The 18004-nt window shown below is 31.5% G+C and overlaps 2 protein-coding genes and 1 pseudogene across 4 annotated transcripts; 2 read left to right on the top strand and 1 right to left on the bottom strand.

The window, feature by feature from the left end:
• Positions 1-3804: 3804 nt before the first annotated feature.
• LOC104736533 (zinc finger protein 3 pseudogene) lies at positions 3805-4751 on the top strand (annotated as a pseudogene).
• A 6532-nt stretch (positions 4752-11283) lies between these two features.
• On the top strand, positions 11284-13502 carry LOC104736536 (deSI-like protein At4g17486). 2 transcript variants are annotated; one of them, XM_087482159.1, is made up of 4 exons: positions 11426-11709; positions 12168-12455; positions 12548-12762; positions 13012-13502. In XM_087482159.1, the coding sequence occupies exons 1-4, from the start codon at positions 11568-11570 to the stop codon at positions 13012-13014; spliced, it is 648 nt and encodes a 215-aa protein (XP_087338285.1). In that variant the 5' UTR covers positions 11426-11567; the 3' UTR covers positions 13015-13502. The 2 variants fall into 2 exon arrangements, with proteins under 2 accessions (XP_010454838.1, XP_087338285.1); XM_010456536.3 differs by lacking the exon at positions 13012-13502 and having other exon boundaries at positions 11284-11709; positions 12548-12948.
• LOC104736535 (cytochrome P450 71B12-like) lies at positions 12859-16817 on the bottom strand. 2 transcript variants are annotated; one of them, XM_010456534.2, is made up of 3 exons: positions 16600-16817; positions 13714-14594; positions 12859-13637 (listed from the first exon to the last, which is right to left on the bottom strand). In XM_010456534.2, exons 2-3 carry the CDS (start codon positions 14584-14586, stop codon positions 13023-13025), a joined length of 1488 nt encoding a protein of 495 aa, XP_010454836.2. In that variant the 5' UTR covers positions 14587-14594; positions 16600-16817; the 3' UTR covers positions 12859-13022. The 2 variants fall into 2 exon arrangements, with proteins under 2 accessions (XP_010454836.2, XP_010454837.2); XM_010456535.2 differs by having other exon boundaries at positions 13714-14605; positions 16600-16771.
• Between the last annotated feature and the right edge of the window lie 1187 nt (positions 16818-18004).

An 18004-nucleotide genomic window follows, 5' to 3' on the forward strand; every position in this document is an offset into this window, starting at 1 on the left:
TTAATGTACGTACATATATATGTGTACGTTCATATGAACGTATACGTAAATATGAACACACAAGTTGTTTACAAACAAAACATTCAAAACATGTATGTACAGCAATTATTTTAATGTAACATTCAAATCATGTACTTATGTGAGAAATGCGATGGCAATCATCATAAAACGAACTATGTCATTCAATATTGTTTGAGACTAATTAGGGAGAGAAGTGAAACAATCACACATAAAGATATGTATAACTGAAGCAATAACATATTCTCACAATTACAAATAAACTCACCGTTGAACATAGTTATAGAGGTGTCAAACCCATCGTTGAACATAGTTATAGAGGTGTAAAAAAATATAAACTATGTATGTTGCAGTTTGGTGTACGTACATAACGTTCTTTTATTTAGTGTATGTTGCAGTTTGGTGTACCTACATAACATTCTTTTGCATAGTGTACGTCCACAAATCCGTTTAAATGAAGGACATTATTGTAATTTTGTAGTCATCTTCAACATATCTTCTTCTACAACCCTAGCTAATATTGTCGTTGTTGTTCACCAGAAATTTTCTCTTTTTCTTCTTCTCGCCAGAGTTCTACACACCCATACACATCAAAAATTTCCTCCCCTTCTTCTCACCGGAGTTCTACACACCAAAACTCACTGAAATTTTCCTCTACTTCTTCTTATCGCTGGAATTATACACACCCAAACTCATTAAATCTTCTAACACATCCAAACACGCCGGAATTATACACATAATAGTTTGGCGTACATAATATTTTGTTTAATGTACGTAATAGTTTGGTGTACGTCCATTATGTTCTTTTGTTTAATGTGTACGTCCATAAAACTGTTTTTAATAGAGGATAAAATTGTATTTTTACACTCTTCTTCAACATTGGTATCTTTTGCAACCCTAATATTGCTGCCATGTTCACAGCTCCTCTTGAACCTTGTTTTTCTTTACAGTTTAATGTAATTTACACCTAAACCTGGTAAATCTAACATATAGTAGCATATTTTAAATTCAAAAATCTAAATTTTTTTAGTTTTTAAAGTGTTTGGAAAAATCAATGAAGCAAATCAGAATCATTTTTCTTTTTTTCTCCTCGCCGGAGTTCTACACAGCAAATCAAAATATTTCTCTTCCTCTTCTTCTTCTTCCTGGAGTGCTAAACACAATTTTGTTTCATCGGAATTTCTTACTATTGTTCTCTCAGTTTATTTTTTATGTGAAGGAAGAAGAACCAAACACTTAAGATAACTTTCAATTTTTATTTTTATTTTTTAATTAACCGAACAGGACACCTTTGAGTAATGACACCAAACTATAATTTTCTAGTTACAGGGTATTTTTGTCTCTTTTTTTAGGGTGGCTATTGTGTGAAAAGTGAGATTGACTTTGTCAATTCATGAGAGAAAATGTTTTTTTGGTGTGATTTGTGAAAATTTCTTAAAAAATATGTGTTCCAATAACACTAGATTATAATAAAATTACAAAATTATTGACAAGAAAATTAACAAAAGATTTTAAATGGAATGTAAAAGCTACAAAACAATAAGTGAATAACAATGGATTTACTAAGAAAATTTAAGAATCCATAAAACAATAACAATTGAATCCTAAAAGTATACGATATAAAATTAAAATTCCTTATACTCAATAAGGCGATGCCCAAATACACGGTAAACGGAGATAAAATTCATAAACAATCCCAACAAATATATATTAATTATAACATAATTTATAAAAACAATTAGTTTTTACATCATTTAGATAGATAATGTCCAACCTATAATTCAATTTTTATTATGCAAATAACATAATTTACTAGAATTAAATCTTGATAGAAAAATTAATCGTATAGGTAACGTTAACCATTTGATTAGAGTCACTTAGCTTTTTTCTAACGAAGATAATATGTAATTCTGAATCAGCTTTCCCATTTCTGTGTCGGCCATATGTAAACGTTGGACCAATAACTAGGTAGCAATCCCATACGACAAATATACAAAGTTTAAAGTTTAAACCATTATTAGATATTTCTATTTCATAACTAGGTAAAGTAAATTAGACTTGGCTGCTATATGTGCGAAATAAGTTTATAAGTTAAACGTTGGAAATGTTAAAGTGGTTAGATTGTTAGGAATTATACTATTGAAGATGTTGAGAAAGAAACACGTTTACTCGACGCTCAAGTGGGTTTGATCTTGCGCCGACGTGGCTTTCGAAAAGAAAAGTTTCAAGTGGTTGAAGAAAACGACTTTTGTCATGCAACCTTAGTTTGTATATCACGATGAAATTAAGTGGGAAACCAAAATACATTTTGACAAATCCACAAAACTCTTTAGACGATAAAGAAGAAGATCGTGGTTTCCTTTAAGATTTACACAAATTTAAAAGGTTTATCTTTTAATACTATTCTTCAAGTCATAAACATGGTCAACAATTTCTCACTAAGATACGAAACAAAATCGATAGATATATGTACTCCCATCCTCTATCATTGCATATGTAAGTGTGTTACGACTTTAATTTGAGTGGTTTACAAGTTGTTCTATGAGTGTAGATACTTCCATAGATGAATTTTTTATTAGACCCACAAATTAATAATTAGACGGTCAACTAAATAAAATATATTTGAGGCAAAGTCAAAGAGGAAGAAGAGGAAAAATAAAGTAAGTAAGGTATATGCTCTAACTTCTAACCAAGTGGTTTGTTATTAACTCTGTAATTAGTTTGAGCTTTGCTCTAGTCTCAATAGAAGACAAAGGAAGGAACAGATGAAGGAGAGACCCACACGAGAAGCCAAAGGAGAGTAGGAGACAGAAATGGTCACTTACCTCGTGGAGTTACAAAAATTAGACTAAACTGGCCTGAAATTTTTTGGATGGTCCATTAACAGTACTCTTCCTTTTCAATTTAACTATTTTGAGAAACTGCTTCGTTTTCAGTTGTTTTTTCTTTTGTATCCCTTAACTCCTAGCTTTTTCTCTTCCTAAAAGAAAAGGTTCTCATATATAAATAAAGTGGAAACTGCACAAACTCAATTATTAAGTTTACCAATTTATCATCTTCAACAAAAACAAACAGCATGAATTCATGATCATTATATATATGTAGGGGATTCAACTTCCAACACAAATTTAAATAATCTTTGTTGATCATATTCATAAGGTTGTTTAATCAACAAGATATACACGTTTTGGCTTGATGAGTTATGACATTTCAAAAATGTATGTAAGAGTATTCATTACTGATAGACATAAATATCTGAAAACTGAACTATAGTTTAATATATGGTTTAAATGGATTCACTTTTTTATATCCATAAAAGTTAATACGAATTCAAACCAATCTCTCAGACATAAAAAAGCACCAAACTAAACCCTAGATTCATTTGCAAATTAAAGCATTGATTAAAATCCGAACAAGTTCTCTTGACTTATATAAATCGAAAACAAAAATCAAAATTCAAAAACCAATTTCATACTGAAATTTTGATTGAATACCTCCTATTAATGAATTGATTGGGTTATTGAAGGAGGAAGCAACGTAACGAGGAAATGGTCCTATTATATATAGATATATATATATATATATATATATATATATATATATATATTGAGATAGAGAGAGGTATTAAGAAGGTGTAGTTCCAATCAACTAGCTTTAAAGTGTTTCGTGAGAAGGGTGTGACAGCAAACCAAACCTACCTATCGCTCTCATTATCGTACGTTGGTCCACTTATTACAAAAACCTAAAGAATTGTTCTAGTGTAGGGTCTTGTTTTCTTTGTCTATTCCTTTCTAATACCATCTACTTCTGCTCCCATTCACTGATATAAAACCTCTTCCATAGCTATTAGCCTATTAATAATAGAAAGAGATAGAGATAAGAAATCATCACCTACAAAAATCTGTTCCCTTTTTAGCTCTCATGGACGCTTCCATAGTTTCTTCCTCCGAAACTTTTCCAAATGAAGATTCTCTAAACCAACAGAGCCTAGAACAGAGAACCAAAGACGAAGAAAGAGACGTTCGTGATTCTAGTAAAGAACAGCTCAATAAAGAACTCAATCTCATTGACTGCATAGACACAACCAGTAACGTTAAGGGAACTACATCCACAGAACAAAAGCTTTTCTCATGCAACTACTGTCAAAGAACTTTCTATAGCTCACAAGCGCTTGGTGGTCACCAAAACGCACACAAGAGAGAGCGCACGTTGGCAAAGAGAGGACAACGTCTGGCAGCATCAGCCTCAGATTTTGGACATCCTTACGGTTTCTCTCCACTTCCTTTCCATGGACAATACAACAACAGGTCATTAGGGATTCAAGCTCATTCGATGAGCCATAAGGTAAGTTCATATAACGGATTTGGTGGTCACTATGGTCAGCTCAACTGGTCAAGACTTCCGTTTGATCAACAACCAGCCATAGGTAAATTGCCTACAACTGAGAATCTTCATCATCATCACCATCAAAGAATGATGATGGATCCTTCACTGTCCAATAACATCGGTAGATCATCAAGCAACATAGGAAGGATTCTAGAAGGGACGCCGGCTCTTGAACAATGGTGCGGAGACGGAGATTGTTAAGTACTACTAATCATGAAGAGCAACATAAGCTTGACTTGTCGCTCAAGCTTTGAGATTCTTTTTCTTGATTCTTGAATGAGATTTTTGGCAAAATAGTGCATTTCTCAAACTTAATTGGAAAATGAGTACATATACTATTCAAAATATGAGAAATAGTCAATAGGACCCCTTGTGGAAAAATAATTAGGTTCATCCCTTACACCTCCTCTCCTCTCAACCAATCAGAATCTTCTATCTAATATTGTATTTAAAACTAAATTAAAATTAAGTTAAAAAATAAAACAAATTAAGTAAATAAATTATGTATACTTTTAATTAAGAAAAGTTAAATATTAGTTTGATTTAAATTTTATAATTAAACGAGGTTATATATCGGTTTGAGTTTATAAATGAGAATTAGGGTTTGGATTTTACAATTAGAACGAAATTATAAGTCGGTTTGGGTTTACAAATGAGGTGATTAGAGTTTAGATTTTACAATTACAATGAAATTATATGTCGGTTTGAGTTTACAAATGATGTTGTTAGGGTTTAGATTTTACAATTTGAACGAAATTATACGATGGTTTGGGTTTACAAATGAGGTGGTTAGGGGTTAGATTTTACAGTTTAACAAAATTATATATCAGTTTAGATTTACAAATGAGACGATTAGAGTTTAGATTTTATAATTAGAACAGAATTCTATATCGGTTTGGTTTATAAAAGAGCAGTTTGGATTTTTTATTTTACAATAATATATACAAATTTTGTTTCCTTATCTTATAAAGAGGTGAATAAAGAGGTGGGTGAACCAAAGTATTGTCCCCTTCGTGAGATAGATTAGTTGTGAGATATAAATATTAGGGAAAATGGTTAGTTACAAAAGGGTATTCCATTTGTTATGTGTGAGAGAAAACCAAAAAAAAATATTTTTTATTTTTTTTTAATTTTTTTTTTTTTTGCAATCACATTCCCTCCTATCTTGTTATATTCAAATATTTGGTAACATAATTTTTTTCTTAAAGTTTTTTTCAAGCACAAAAATATCTATGTTTTTATCTCTACATTTTACATGCATTTTGTTTGATGATTTTATTTGTTAATGTTAAATATTTTTCAAATTTTATATATTTACACCTTATTAATTGTATATATATAATTTGTACACGTTATTAAGTGTACATATATAATTAAATATATACAGAGTTTGATTGGTGTCACTTATATACATAGTTTGCAAATGTTTGACAAAAAAAAAATATAGTTTGCCAACGAACCGCTCTAATAGTCACCAATCAACAAAGCGGTTGCAGAAGGCGATTGAAAATCTTGGTTGGAGAAGGTGGTTAAACCTTAGTATTGGTGGTTGCAAACACCAAGTTCAACCACGTGAAGAAACCAACGTTTGGTGATTTACATATGTAAAAGTTGCAAAAATTTTATTTTGGCATTTTATTCTTTGTTTTGACATTTGATTATTTTTCTCCAACAAAAGAAAGAAAAATATAGTTCATATAATACTTTCATGAATTTTTTTAATAAAAAAAGTTATATGACAATAATTTATTTAATTCGATTTTATTTTATAATTTATGATAGTTTACTATCCTAATCTATTATCTCTACGACAAAACTAATTTTTTGCATTTTTAATAATTTTCATTTAACTATGTTCATATTTCATATTCTGAATTAAATAATAATTTATTATTTCAAATTTTTTCATTTTCTAACTAAACTAATTTATTTTTTACTAATTATTATAATTTATACAATTCAACCGCTACAGTACCTCGATAAAGGGGACACCACTTTTCTTGTTCTTCTTTGAGCGGAAGAATTTTTTATAGTGCTCTCTCCATCTTCTAGTCGGTAACTTCGTAATTAGGAGAGTGTATCACTAATTAGTAGAATGGGGTAATTTCTTTATTTCAATTTTTCTAACTAACTGTTGTTTTATATATTTTCTCAAATAAAGAAATAATGAAAGAAGACAAATAAAAAAATGCCATAAAAAGTGAGAGACGGAGAATAGAGAGGGTGTTAAACTGTTAATTAAAAAACTAAACAAAAAGCACTATGCCCTTATTTGTAATTTAGCTCATTTCAACATTACCCCACTCTCTATCCTATCTCACACCATGTGTATTACACATATGTTAAAACATGACTCTTTCTTTTTTTAAATAGTATTTGTACTATTATTTCTAATTAAAGTTTAAAAATATACTAAAATGCAAAGAAATCCTTCTTGAATTTAGTGTCTTCAACTGTTTTTCATGTTATTGTTAGTAAATGTTGTGTCTAGTAAAAACAGCTAATGTACATCTTTTCCACATAGTACTGTATCTAAGATTTTTAGACTTTACATCAACGGATTTCAGGTAGACACCCAACAACCGTATAAAGTATAGAGTAAAGGAAAATCAAAAAAACAAAGAAAAGGAAAAGATGATATTTGAGATCTGTGGGAAGATTTGGTTATATTCACAAGAAAAATGAATTAATATTATAATGTCAAAGTTGGGTTACCTAAAAGTTAGAACAATCATTCTATTTATTTAAAAGTTGCTAACAAGACATTTAAACAGAACAAAACAAATATAACTTTTAAAAGAAGACAGTTGCTGAGTAGGATGATGGTGACACTAAAAGCAAAGATTACTATAAGAATGTTTATTGGATCACTATATGAATACATCGCTATGCCTAATACTAATATGACAGTAACTAACAAAATGTAGCATGTAACGTTAAATAAAGCATCCAATAATGGTTCTCTTTGTTAGGCCTCAAACTGGTGGACACTAGACAACGAATGAGATTATTAGAAGAAAAACATTATAAGAAAAAAAAAAACACGTCATAGATGTTGCTTTCATAACCAAAGAGTTCACGTGTTTTTTCAAATATGGTCGAACATAATTTCTTGCGGTCGAAACACCAAATAACCGAGAACTCCTTTAGACTAATCGACAAAACCAATCGAATCAAGAACAAGCTAAGATCTCCTTAAGTCGAAACCGATTATGAAATCTGATTGATCTAATTGGTCTTTCAGAGTTACAAGAGTTGACTACAGATTCATTACCATACATCGAGCTTAATCTCCGCTCTTATTAAGAAATAAAAGAGACAAGTCCGTTTTAACAAACTCTAACACGTGAGAAGAGATACACCTACATCTCTTAATTACTTACTTACCCTTAGCCTTAACAAAGCAAATTCTAACCAAGCGGTGGTAGTATAGTGCATTGCTATTGAGGAGGAGTTGCCTTATAGATACATCATACATGATGTTAAGGATCAATTTCTCTCAAGCACGAAATTTACAAAATCACTCTATTTGTCCAGCCGAAATGGTGTCACGCTTTATGCTCATTTAAAACCCCGGTGAATGGACTACTCGACGACTGCACTCACCCTATAATCATACGGGTGGTAAAAGTCCGGATCATATCTAGTTATCATATAAAAAAAATATATATATATACCGGCTACTCAACCACGAAATTGAGTTTGGTTTAGAACTAGAATTATCTGGACCGGTTTAAGCTTGAACTCAACTCAACTAAGGCTCTGTCATATCGTTTTTCTTTCTTTGCACAGGGAACGGATTTTTGTATCCACACAGAAAAAAAATATTCTGAATGAATGAAGAAAAGTCAGACAGTTCCATGAATAAATCCAAGAAGAACAAATTTGGACAATCACACATGGTCCAATGGTGCCATGCAGAACCAAATTACCTGACGAGCCCGTAGTTTCATCTTTATCTTCTTGTATATTATTACATTCTGGCTCTAAAATTTGTAGTATATGAAAATATTGGGATGTGTTAATTAGGAAACTCGGGAATAGGTATTTTGATCGGTTACATAATTCGTCCCGAAACGGACATGTTTAGTAAAATGAGTCTCTTTTGTTGGGCCTCAAGGCCTACAGATGACAATGACTAAGCTGAAAAGGACATTCTCCGACAGTTTTGAAGGTCCAGCCAATGGATTCTAAAATTTATCGGAGGGACGAAAATTTTGTTGCTTAGAGGATTGTGTGTGTCGTCAAGTCGATAAAATAACGTTAATGCAGTTTAATCGATTCTTTGTAAATAGTATAAATAACCGTTGTAGAACCTACTTATTTATACTTAAGATAGTATCATTTTGTTTGTGATGATTTGTTATACTGGATGTAGAAACGTTACCTTCTCATTACAAAATAATCGTAAGGTCCTATCAGAAATGTCATTCACGATATCTTCTAACCAAATGACAATATAAAGGACCAGAGTATTATTCCTATGTTTTGTGTTAGTTTTTTTTTTAAAACATCTTGAGTTCAAATTCGAATATGGCATATTCTTATTGTTAGTTCAATAAAAATACTTCTTTGATCAGTTTTACTTTTGCGTGAGTATGAAGGTACATGTTGAGGACATCTTATGTTCGTGGATTCAAAATAGCTTCGAGAGAATCATTCAGTGTTGGGGAAGTAACTACAACATTAGTTAATGCTTAAATCATAACGAAAACAATATATAACTAGCACGAGAAACAAAGACAGGAAAATGAAGATATGATCTTAAAGGAGAAAGTACTAAAGAAAAAAAAATGCCGGAAGAACATTGAATTAATTAATTTGTTCAAAAGGATAACGGACAAAAAGAGGTTGGAGTTGTGGAAATAAATTTTTTGAGAAAAGATACTTGTATATTGAAAACATTATGACAAAGAGTTAAGATCACTTCTTTTGTTTTTTTTTTTCAATTTGCAAGGTGAAAGAGGTTTGATAGGACTACATGACCGGGGATAAACAAGTTTATCATATCCAAAAACGGGTGAACCGTTGGCCACTTGGTTAATAAGTCATTCCCGCCGAATATGTTGGTGATGAAAGATATGAGTTGGCCGATCTGCCTCAGTTTAATGCAAATCATGTTCGGGATGTCTGAATTAATAGTTTTTTTTTTTTTTTTTTTTTGAATATTGCATTTACATTATATATTCTCATTGATGGTTAATGTGGCCTTCACCGCTTATAGGAAGGGTTGCTTCTGGTATCATTCCCATCAATGTTTTGTTACTTAACGTGGGAGAAAACTCGTTTTATTCAACTCCATAGATACCTAGTTGTGGCCGACTTTGTATATTCACACGAAGCACACCTAAAAGTGTGATATCTAATTGATTATTATGCGGTCGGTTGTAATAACAGCTGCCTATATCTATGAATCTATAGCTATCTTAATCTACGCATATAATGTCCAACTGGTGAAAGGACTAAAAGAGTTGTAATCATAGGTTACTTACTTGTCCCTATGTTGTTTGGAAAATAAGTGATATGCCTTGCTTAGTTGCTTTAGAGAGGAACCACGTATTCTACTAATTTAATTCGACCGGCGATGATCTTTCTGTATGGATTTGTTGGAAAATTTAGAAAAGCCGAGAGGAGTTTCATTTCATTTTCATCAGGTCCACCGAACAACGTTATCGAAAAAGATAAGGAAGATACAAATACAAGTGATCGGCCCCATATCGTCGTCGTTGCTTTTGACATCTTTATATGTATTTTCGCATTTTATGTATTTGACATCATGAAGAAAAAAAACCTATTGACTATAAAACAGAACAAATTTTCATTTATAAGTCTCTGACTGTGACTATTAGTGCCAATCATAACCAATATAAAATCTATATTTCAACTTATGATAAATATGGTAGTTGAAAAAAATAATCACTAGAATATAATACTAGTAACTTACATTATCATCATTTTAGAACTTAGAAGTCGTAAAAATATAATAATGATGTACACAACTTGTTGGTCTACAAAGTCGTTCTACAAATGGCCAAGCCTATTTAATTGTTGTAAGTCATAAAATAGACATACGTAGTTTGTTGACTTTTTAAAAGCTACCTTTTTAGAATTAATCTATCGAGTAATGAACAAACCAAAATCTGATTAAATGTTAAATCAGCTTTCTGATATGATATAAATTAACTCTTATCTTTAGAATTCAGTGGGAAATAAACAAAACTTATGTTTAGAAAGAATGATCAAATACCAATTTAATACGTTTTACAAGTCTAATGTTCATTCCACTATAAATTGAACAATTGTTAAAAGACGGCTAAAACATTTGTGAAGAGTTATGTTAACCCAATGCCAAGTCACGATATGTTTTGTCCATTATTTTTACATGAAATTATAAGCTTTTCTTTATATTTTTGTATTTTGTTAATGAAAGTATTGAATAATGATCTTAAACTCAAAAAAATAATAATAATAATTCGAACCTAACAACATTACAAAATATTTGATATATGCGCATCCTTGAATTACCTTTTTTTTCTATTCGTCCTTGAATTACGTTTTTTTCAACTAATTAAAGTATCATATCTATACATTAATGATTAATCACATAAAAGCAAAAGAATCAATATGTAATTCTCAAGTAAAGTCAGCGTAATTTGTTTTTTTGGTTTGGGTCAAAAGATATAAAAAAAATGTAATTATGATGCCAACTTCACGCCCTAACAGCTTAGTCATTGTTTTGCTTAAAACGTACACAAAGTCACAAACTCCTGATGAGACATGGGCTCGTGGCTTTGTCGATTTCTATTTCTATTCTAATATAATTTACCTTTTCACCCTCCTTTTCCACATTAATTACACAATCTACCACTAGTAAACAGTATTGATAGCCTCTCTAACTAGTAGTCCTCGTCGGCGTCGTAGTCCAATTCATAAATATTGGGGCAAAACGTGAAAGACACGTAAATTATAGGGATTAGAAAACAATTTATGCCCTAAAACAAAAGGAGCAAAGGATGATGACACAAAGAGGAGAGAGAAAGAAAAGAGAATGTAGCTTTTAAGAAAGAAGGAAACATCATCAGAAGCTTCTCTCTCTCAGATTGACAGAACACAGAGAGAATAAGATTCGAAGCTCCTCTTTTGTCGGATTAAAGAAAAAAGAGATGTTGTGTAGAATGGTGGTGGTGACTGGCCGGAAGAAGAAACCTGGTTCTGTTCCGGTTTATCTGAATGTATACGATCTAACACCTATCAATGGCTATGCTTATTGGTTAGGACTTGGGATCTATCACTCTGGTGTTGAAGGTACCTCTCAAAATTTGAAATTTTTTCTTGGAAATTATTGGTGGGTTTTGGTTAAAGATTACAACTTTCGAATTTGGGTCTTGAAAAATTCTTATTTGATTCTGTTTGAGCTTGTTTGGTTTTAAAGTATGAGGCTTTTTTTTTTTTTTTTAGTTTGGTTATTGTTTGTAGATATTGAAATAGACAAGTTTCATTTCTCGATAGATTCCAAAACTGGAAACTTTTGTTTGACCCAATTTGGATCAGCTTCTATGAGAGAGACTATGACTTACCAGAGTTTTTAATGTGTAATTGTTGTGTTACTATCTTATTAGACATGTCTGTCCAAAAATGAGTGATGTTTTAATATTGAGAATTTGAGATCTATAAGTTGTATAGTTTTTGTTTACTTCCTAAAATAAATGAAACAGAGTTGTTGGATTTATGATATTGTGTTGTTATCAACTGTTTGGTTTTAGTTCATGGGGTTGAATACGGTTTTGGTGCTCACGACCATTCGACAACGGGGATATTCGAGGTGGAACCGAAGCAATGTCCGGGTTTTACATTCAGGAAGTCTATTTTGATTGGAAGAACTGATTTGGATCCTGAAAAAGTTCGTGCGTTTATGGAGAAACTTGCTGAAGAATATAGTGGAAACACTTACCATTTGATCACAAAGAACTGTAATCATTTCTCCAATGACGTTTGTGTTCAGTTGACTCGGAGATCGATCCCTAGTTGGGTTAACCGTCTTGCTCGCTTTGGTAAGAAGCTACAAAACAGAACACTGACTTTTTTACTCTGTTTTATGTATAAGCTCTTAAGTTTAGGTTTGTTTGTTTTTTTTGTCCTTTAGGTTTGTTTTGCAACTGTGTTTTGCCGGCGGAGCTGAATGAGACAAAGGTGAGGCAGGTGAGATCAAAGGAAGAGAAGATTCCGGAAGCAGCAAATAAGAAACTTCGAAGCAGGTCAAGTAGATTTCCACCTGACCCTTTGCTTTCTTCGTCGGGCTCTTTAAACCGAAGCAGAAGAGGGGAAAGGAGAAGACAATGTTTTCCTCCATCGCCAACTGTGAGTGCTTAGCTCTAGTCTTAGTTAAAACTTTATGTTTCTGTCATTTGATTCGGTAGTAATGGTTCCAAGAAGTTGTGTTTACGCCACAAGATATCAGATTTAACAAACATTTTCTTGATATGGTAATGGTATAAGAACTTCACATTATTTATGATATGGTAATGGTATAAGATCTTCACATTATTTATGATATGGTAATGGTATAAGATCTTCACATTATTTATTTTGAACTATGAAATTAAAAAGTGAAGTGAAGCTCAAGTCCATTGGGTAAGGACGGGGACAAGCTCAAGTGGAATTTTCTTAGGAGTAACAAGTCCATACGATTCTTCAAGATCAACATCTTCAATCTTCATTCCTTCAGGAAGCTTCCAGTCGAAACGGTAAAGAAGATTGATAAGAGCCAAATGTACCAAAGCCATACCCATTCCTATACCTGGGCACACTCTCCTTCCGCTACCAAACGACAACAACTCAAAATTTAAACCTTTATAGTCAACCTCGCTATCCATAAACCTCTCAGGGATGAAAGCTTCCGGATCTTTCCAAACATTTGGATTCCTATGAACAGCCCATACGTTGACATGGATCCAAGTTTTCTTTGGAATGTCGTAACCTCCAATCTTTAGATCTTTTGAAGCCACTCTTGGAATTAGTAGTGGCACAACTGGGTTTATCCTAAATGTTTCTTTAATGACCATTTCCAAATACTCGAGTCGTTCTATAGCCTCTTCGGTGATATCATCTTTGTTTTTGATCACTTCTCTCATCTCCGCTTGCACTTTCTTCATAACTCTTGGGTTTGTAATCAAATGTGTCATCGCCCATGTCACGGTGTTTGCAGCAGTGTCTGTTCCCGCAAGAAGAAGGTTCTGCAATATCCAAGAGGACACAATATTTTTAAACTTTAGGTAACTTCGGATATATAGAGAGGTTCCAAATACTTACCAGAAGGATTCCTTTGAGGTGGTTTCGAGTTAGTTGAAACTCTCCGAGCCCAGTTTCTCCCCTTTCCATCTTGAGAAGCAAAGCAATGATATCATCATCGACACATTCATCTTCTTGGTGATGCTTTATAGATTGATCGAAAAACGAATCAAGTGCCTTGAAAACATTCTCACATTTGCTGTGTAATCCTGTGACCCTATCGATGATTTTACCAACAACTGGGAAGTAATCCGCTGCTGCAAAGCTACCTAGCACCTCCATGGTTCCTTGAACGACTTCCTCAAAAGTATTCTCAAGTTTGCTCCCTGTGAGAGTTATCCCAAATGCAACTTTACAAATCACATTCCCAGAGAGTTTCACTAACTTTTCGTTGAAGTCAACTGGTTTGTCCAACGAAGCAGACTCTTTGAGGAATTGGACAAAAGATGAAACTTCTTCTTCTCTTATGTATTGAAATGATTTTACCCTTTTTGCAGTGTAGAGCTCAACAACTGTCATCTTTCGTACTTCCCTCCAATATTTGTTATAGAAAGAAAAGGCAAGATCTTTGTAATTGTGTGTCATTCTTGCAGGATAAGTCAGATAAGGTCGCGAACAACAATCTACATCAAACGTTTTTAAGACTTCCTTCACTGTCTCTGGTGTAGATGCCACAACAGTGGACACACTCCCAAACTTAAGAGACATTAGGGGTCCATATTTTTCGGATAATTTGAACATGGAACGGTGAGGTTTTGATCCGAGTTGGTGCAAGTTTCCAATTATAGGAAGTCTTGGTGGTCCAGGAGGTAGATTCTTCTTGTTCGCTCTCGTCTTCTTTATAATCAACATAGATGAAAGGAACAAGGCAATGATATACCACCAGAAACTCATTTTGCTTCCTACACAAAAACTGAATTGTTTATATTTCTGTCAAGTGGACAATTAACCACAAAAGAAAAGCATGCTAAATGGATGGAAAATATAGAACCGGGCTAACTAACATCAAGTAAAACCTCTATAAAATAATATTTGATAAACTAATAATCACTCTAAATTAATAAAACAAAAAATTCTGGTCCTAACATTATCTTATTATGTAAACACTAAAAAACAATTTAATCACTGAACAATTCCAAAAATATTATAAAAGTAAATTTAAAGGAACTTTAAAGTTTAAACATGCATTTTTTCCAATACCACTTTTCAAAAAGATTTCATCTCTAAAATTTTATTAAAAATGCTACTAATAGGATGCCATCTCTTAAATATTTCATCTCTAAAATCGTTCTAGTGTATATTACGCCTTAAATCTTAGTATTTATACCTTAATGATATTAAAAGAGAAGTACAAATTATAATATGTCTAACATTATGAATCTAATTATATCATTAACCACTCAGTTATTGCTTTTAGAAAAAGTTTTTTTAAATTAATAAGAGCAATTTGGTATTGCTGAAAATTCAATTGGATCACCCAATTAGAGTATCCAAAATCCAACTGCATTTAGTATGGATCTTACCAATAATAACTAAGAATTATTAATAAATAATTAAAAATGAAATTTAATTATCAATTACTTTAATAAAATACTTTATTTTCATGATTATAAAATATTTTATAAAGAACAAGATGCACAAACTTAAAAAATAATATATCTTTTGTTATAAAAATATCTTTGTAATTCTAAATCAAATACATAAATGATGATAACTTCTCTACACCATCAAATGAATATTATTTTTATATATGATAAATGTAATTTTATATGTATATTAGTTAGAATTTAATAATATGTGTCTATTAGCTAGAATTAATCAAATATTTTATAAAATCTTAAAATAAAATTTAAAAGTATATATATATATATACAAATTAAAAAACCTAATAATAAAAAAAGAAAAATATTAATGAGATATTTCTTATTATATTAAAATCTTAAAATATCAATTTTACTATTTTCCAAATATGTAACACAAAAAAATTAATGTGAATCAATAACAAATAAAAGATATTAAATATAGTTAAAAAAAATTTGATCATCGTTTATTTTTCGAAAATATATTAAAAATAATAATGTTTTAAACAAAAAATGTTATCATGCAGTATAACTCGGATTAATTATTATCCACATTTAAGCCTGTCAATATAATAGCTAGTGTAACATCCGTTTTCCGGGATTATATTTTGGATTTTGTTGATTAAACCAAATAAGTGGATTTTAATTAATTTTGGTTTTATTAAATCTTGGTTTAATCTAATTAAACCAAAATCCTATTAGTCTTTCTAAAAGTGACGCCTCCTTCTCCTTTTTTGTATTATGGTTTTTTGCGGATTAAAAATCTTTAACCCATTGCGAAACGGGCCTAGCATGGCGGATTTGATTATCAAACCAACACTAAAACTATTAACTTATTTCATATAATATCAAGTATAGTTTGAAATTAATTAAGTTACAAATTATCTTTATTTATTATATAAACTACAAAATATTTTACCTATTTATACCTTCTTACTTTAAAAATAATAATTTTAATTATAAAAAAAAATAATTTGTATATACATTTAAGAAACCAAAGTACCCTAACCTACCATATATCTATGTATTGTTCTACAAAACAAAACAAATCCAATAAGAAATTTGCTTTAAAAATAAACACATTTTAGGTTATAAACTATAATTATATATATATATATATATATGTTTCATGTTGTAGCACGGATCCAAACAAAATAATAAATTAATTAGACACAAAATTATATAATTAACAACTAAAACCAAGTAAATTGAAAATTATTATCTAATATTAAATAACTAAAAATTTGTTATGGGATACACTGCGTGTCAAAACTTAGTATAGAAGAATATAATAAAAAACATCTGAAGAGAGAGATCCACATATTACCTTAAACTTAAAGTTTGTGGCGAAGGTTGGAGAGAGAATTCGTTTGCTTCTAGGAATGAAGAAGTGAATTAGTATCTATGGCTTGTGAGAATTAAGAAGAGGCGTAGTATATGTGACTGTCTGGTTTGCTTTGAAGATACGTTCATTTTATAGTGAAGCCGAATAAATACCTACTGAAACTATTCCTGAAAAATATTTTGTGAACTTATTTTACCACCACAAATTAAATTCAACATATCCAAATTTGAATATGATTTTTCTCGCGGGCAAAAGTCCACCCAATTTTTGGTAGAATTTTCTACGAAAAGATTGAAACTTATATAGGTTAATGCTACGAAATAGTTAAAAATACCATGATTTCAAACAAGATACATTGAATCCCACACGGCTCTAATACATTACTTGGTTACTATGGGTGGCCCAAATTTGAGAGAGGGAAAATGGTATGGAGATGACTAATAAGATAGCATGATTTTTCTCGCTCTTTAAATTCTGAGAGAAAATGACAAGTATCCCATATTGTCCTATGTACTGTACACGCCAAGACTAAAAGTGATACTAAAAAAAAAGTCATTGTATCTAGATCATTTGATTTTGACATAAATAATTGTACAGATCTATTATATTAGCATGCATGGTGCTAAAACTGAAGGTGCAAATTATTAATGAAGTCAGCGTTAAAAAATTTCAAGAAGAAAAATAATAATAACAAGAAATTTAAACAAATTGGGTGCATGGTACAAAACTCACAAGTGTCGAGACGTGTATGGCAAAAACTAGCTTTTGATTGTTAACCGGTGGAATGGCAAATTAACGTTATTAAGGCGAGTGAAAACAAATAAATGAGAATATCTCAACCAAGTTTGATCAGCTCAATATCTATACGGTTTGTTTGCATATTGATACACAGAGTTTTAAACCCTATTTTCCTACTGCAAGTGCACAGCAAAGAAGTAGTACTTAGGGGTCGAATCCCACGAAGACCAAGTTTTACTCTATGGTTCTATTGGTTCAATTTCAAGCTAAGACAATTCAAAGTTGGGTTTGTTTGGTAACAATAACGCGATTAAAACGGTATAAAAATGCAATAAGCAAAACACTAGATCAGAGGTAATTCTCGGGAATTTCAGAGATAGCAACTAAACAACTATTCAGGGTATAGATTAAGTACCAGTCTAGAACTCAAACATAAATATAAACTGATCCACTGTCGTGGTATCAATAACTCTATCTGATCGATTCTGTGCGGAAACGCGGAGCACGTGCTCAGACATCCGGAGCACATGCTCGGCGGTCCATAAACCCTAAACTGTCGTTTGAGCCCAGAATCGCAGACAAGCATTAAAGAACAGAAATGATAAGTTCACAAATCACCTACACATCAACTTTCGCAGGTCTAGGATAA

Source organism: Camelina sativa, chromosome 13 (assembly GCF_030686135.1).
Source record: "Camelina sativa cultivar CO46 ecotype springtype chromosome 13, ASM3068613v1".
In the NCBI taxonomy this organism is placed as follows: Eukaryota; Viridiplantae; Streptophyta; class Magnoliopsida; order Brassicales; family Brassicaceae; genus Camelina; species Camelina sativa.

Coding starts and splice junctions, on each gene's coding strand:
- LOC104736536 (XM_010456536.3), top strand. CDS start 11,568: ATGTTGTGTAGAATGGTGGTGGTGACTGGCCGGAAGAAGAAACCTGGT. Junction 11,710..12,167: donor CTATCACTCTGGTGTTGAAG/GTACCTCTCAAA, acceptor GTTTGGTTTTAG/TTCATGGGGTTGAATACGGT. Junction 12,456..12,547: donor TAACCGTCTTGCTCGCTTTG/GTAAGAAGCTAC, acceptor TTTGTCCTTTAG/GTTTGTTTTGCAACTGTGTT.
- LOC104736535 (XM_010456534.2), bottom strand. CDS start 14,586: ATGAGTTTCTGGTGGTATATCATTGCCTTGTTCCTTTCATCTATGTTG. Junction 13,638..13,713: donor ACCTCAAAGGAATCCTTCTG/GTAAGTATTTGG, acceptor TGGATATTGCAG/AACCTTCTTCTTGCGGGAAC.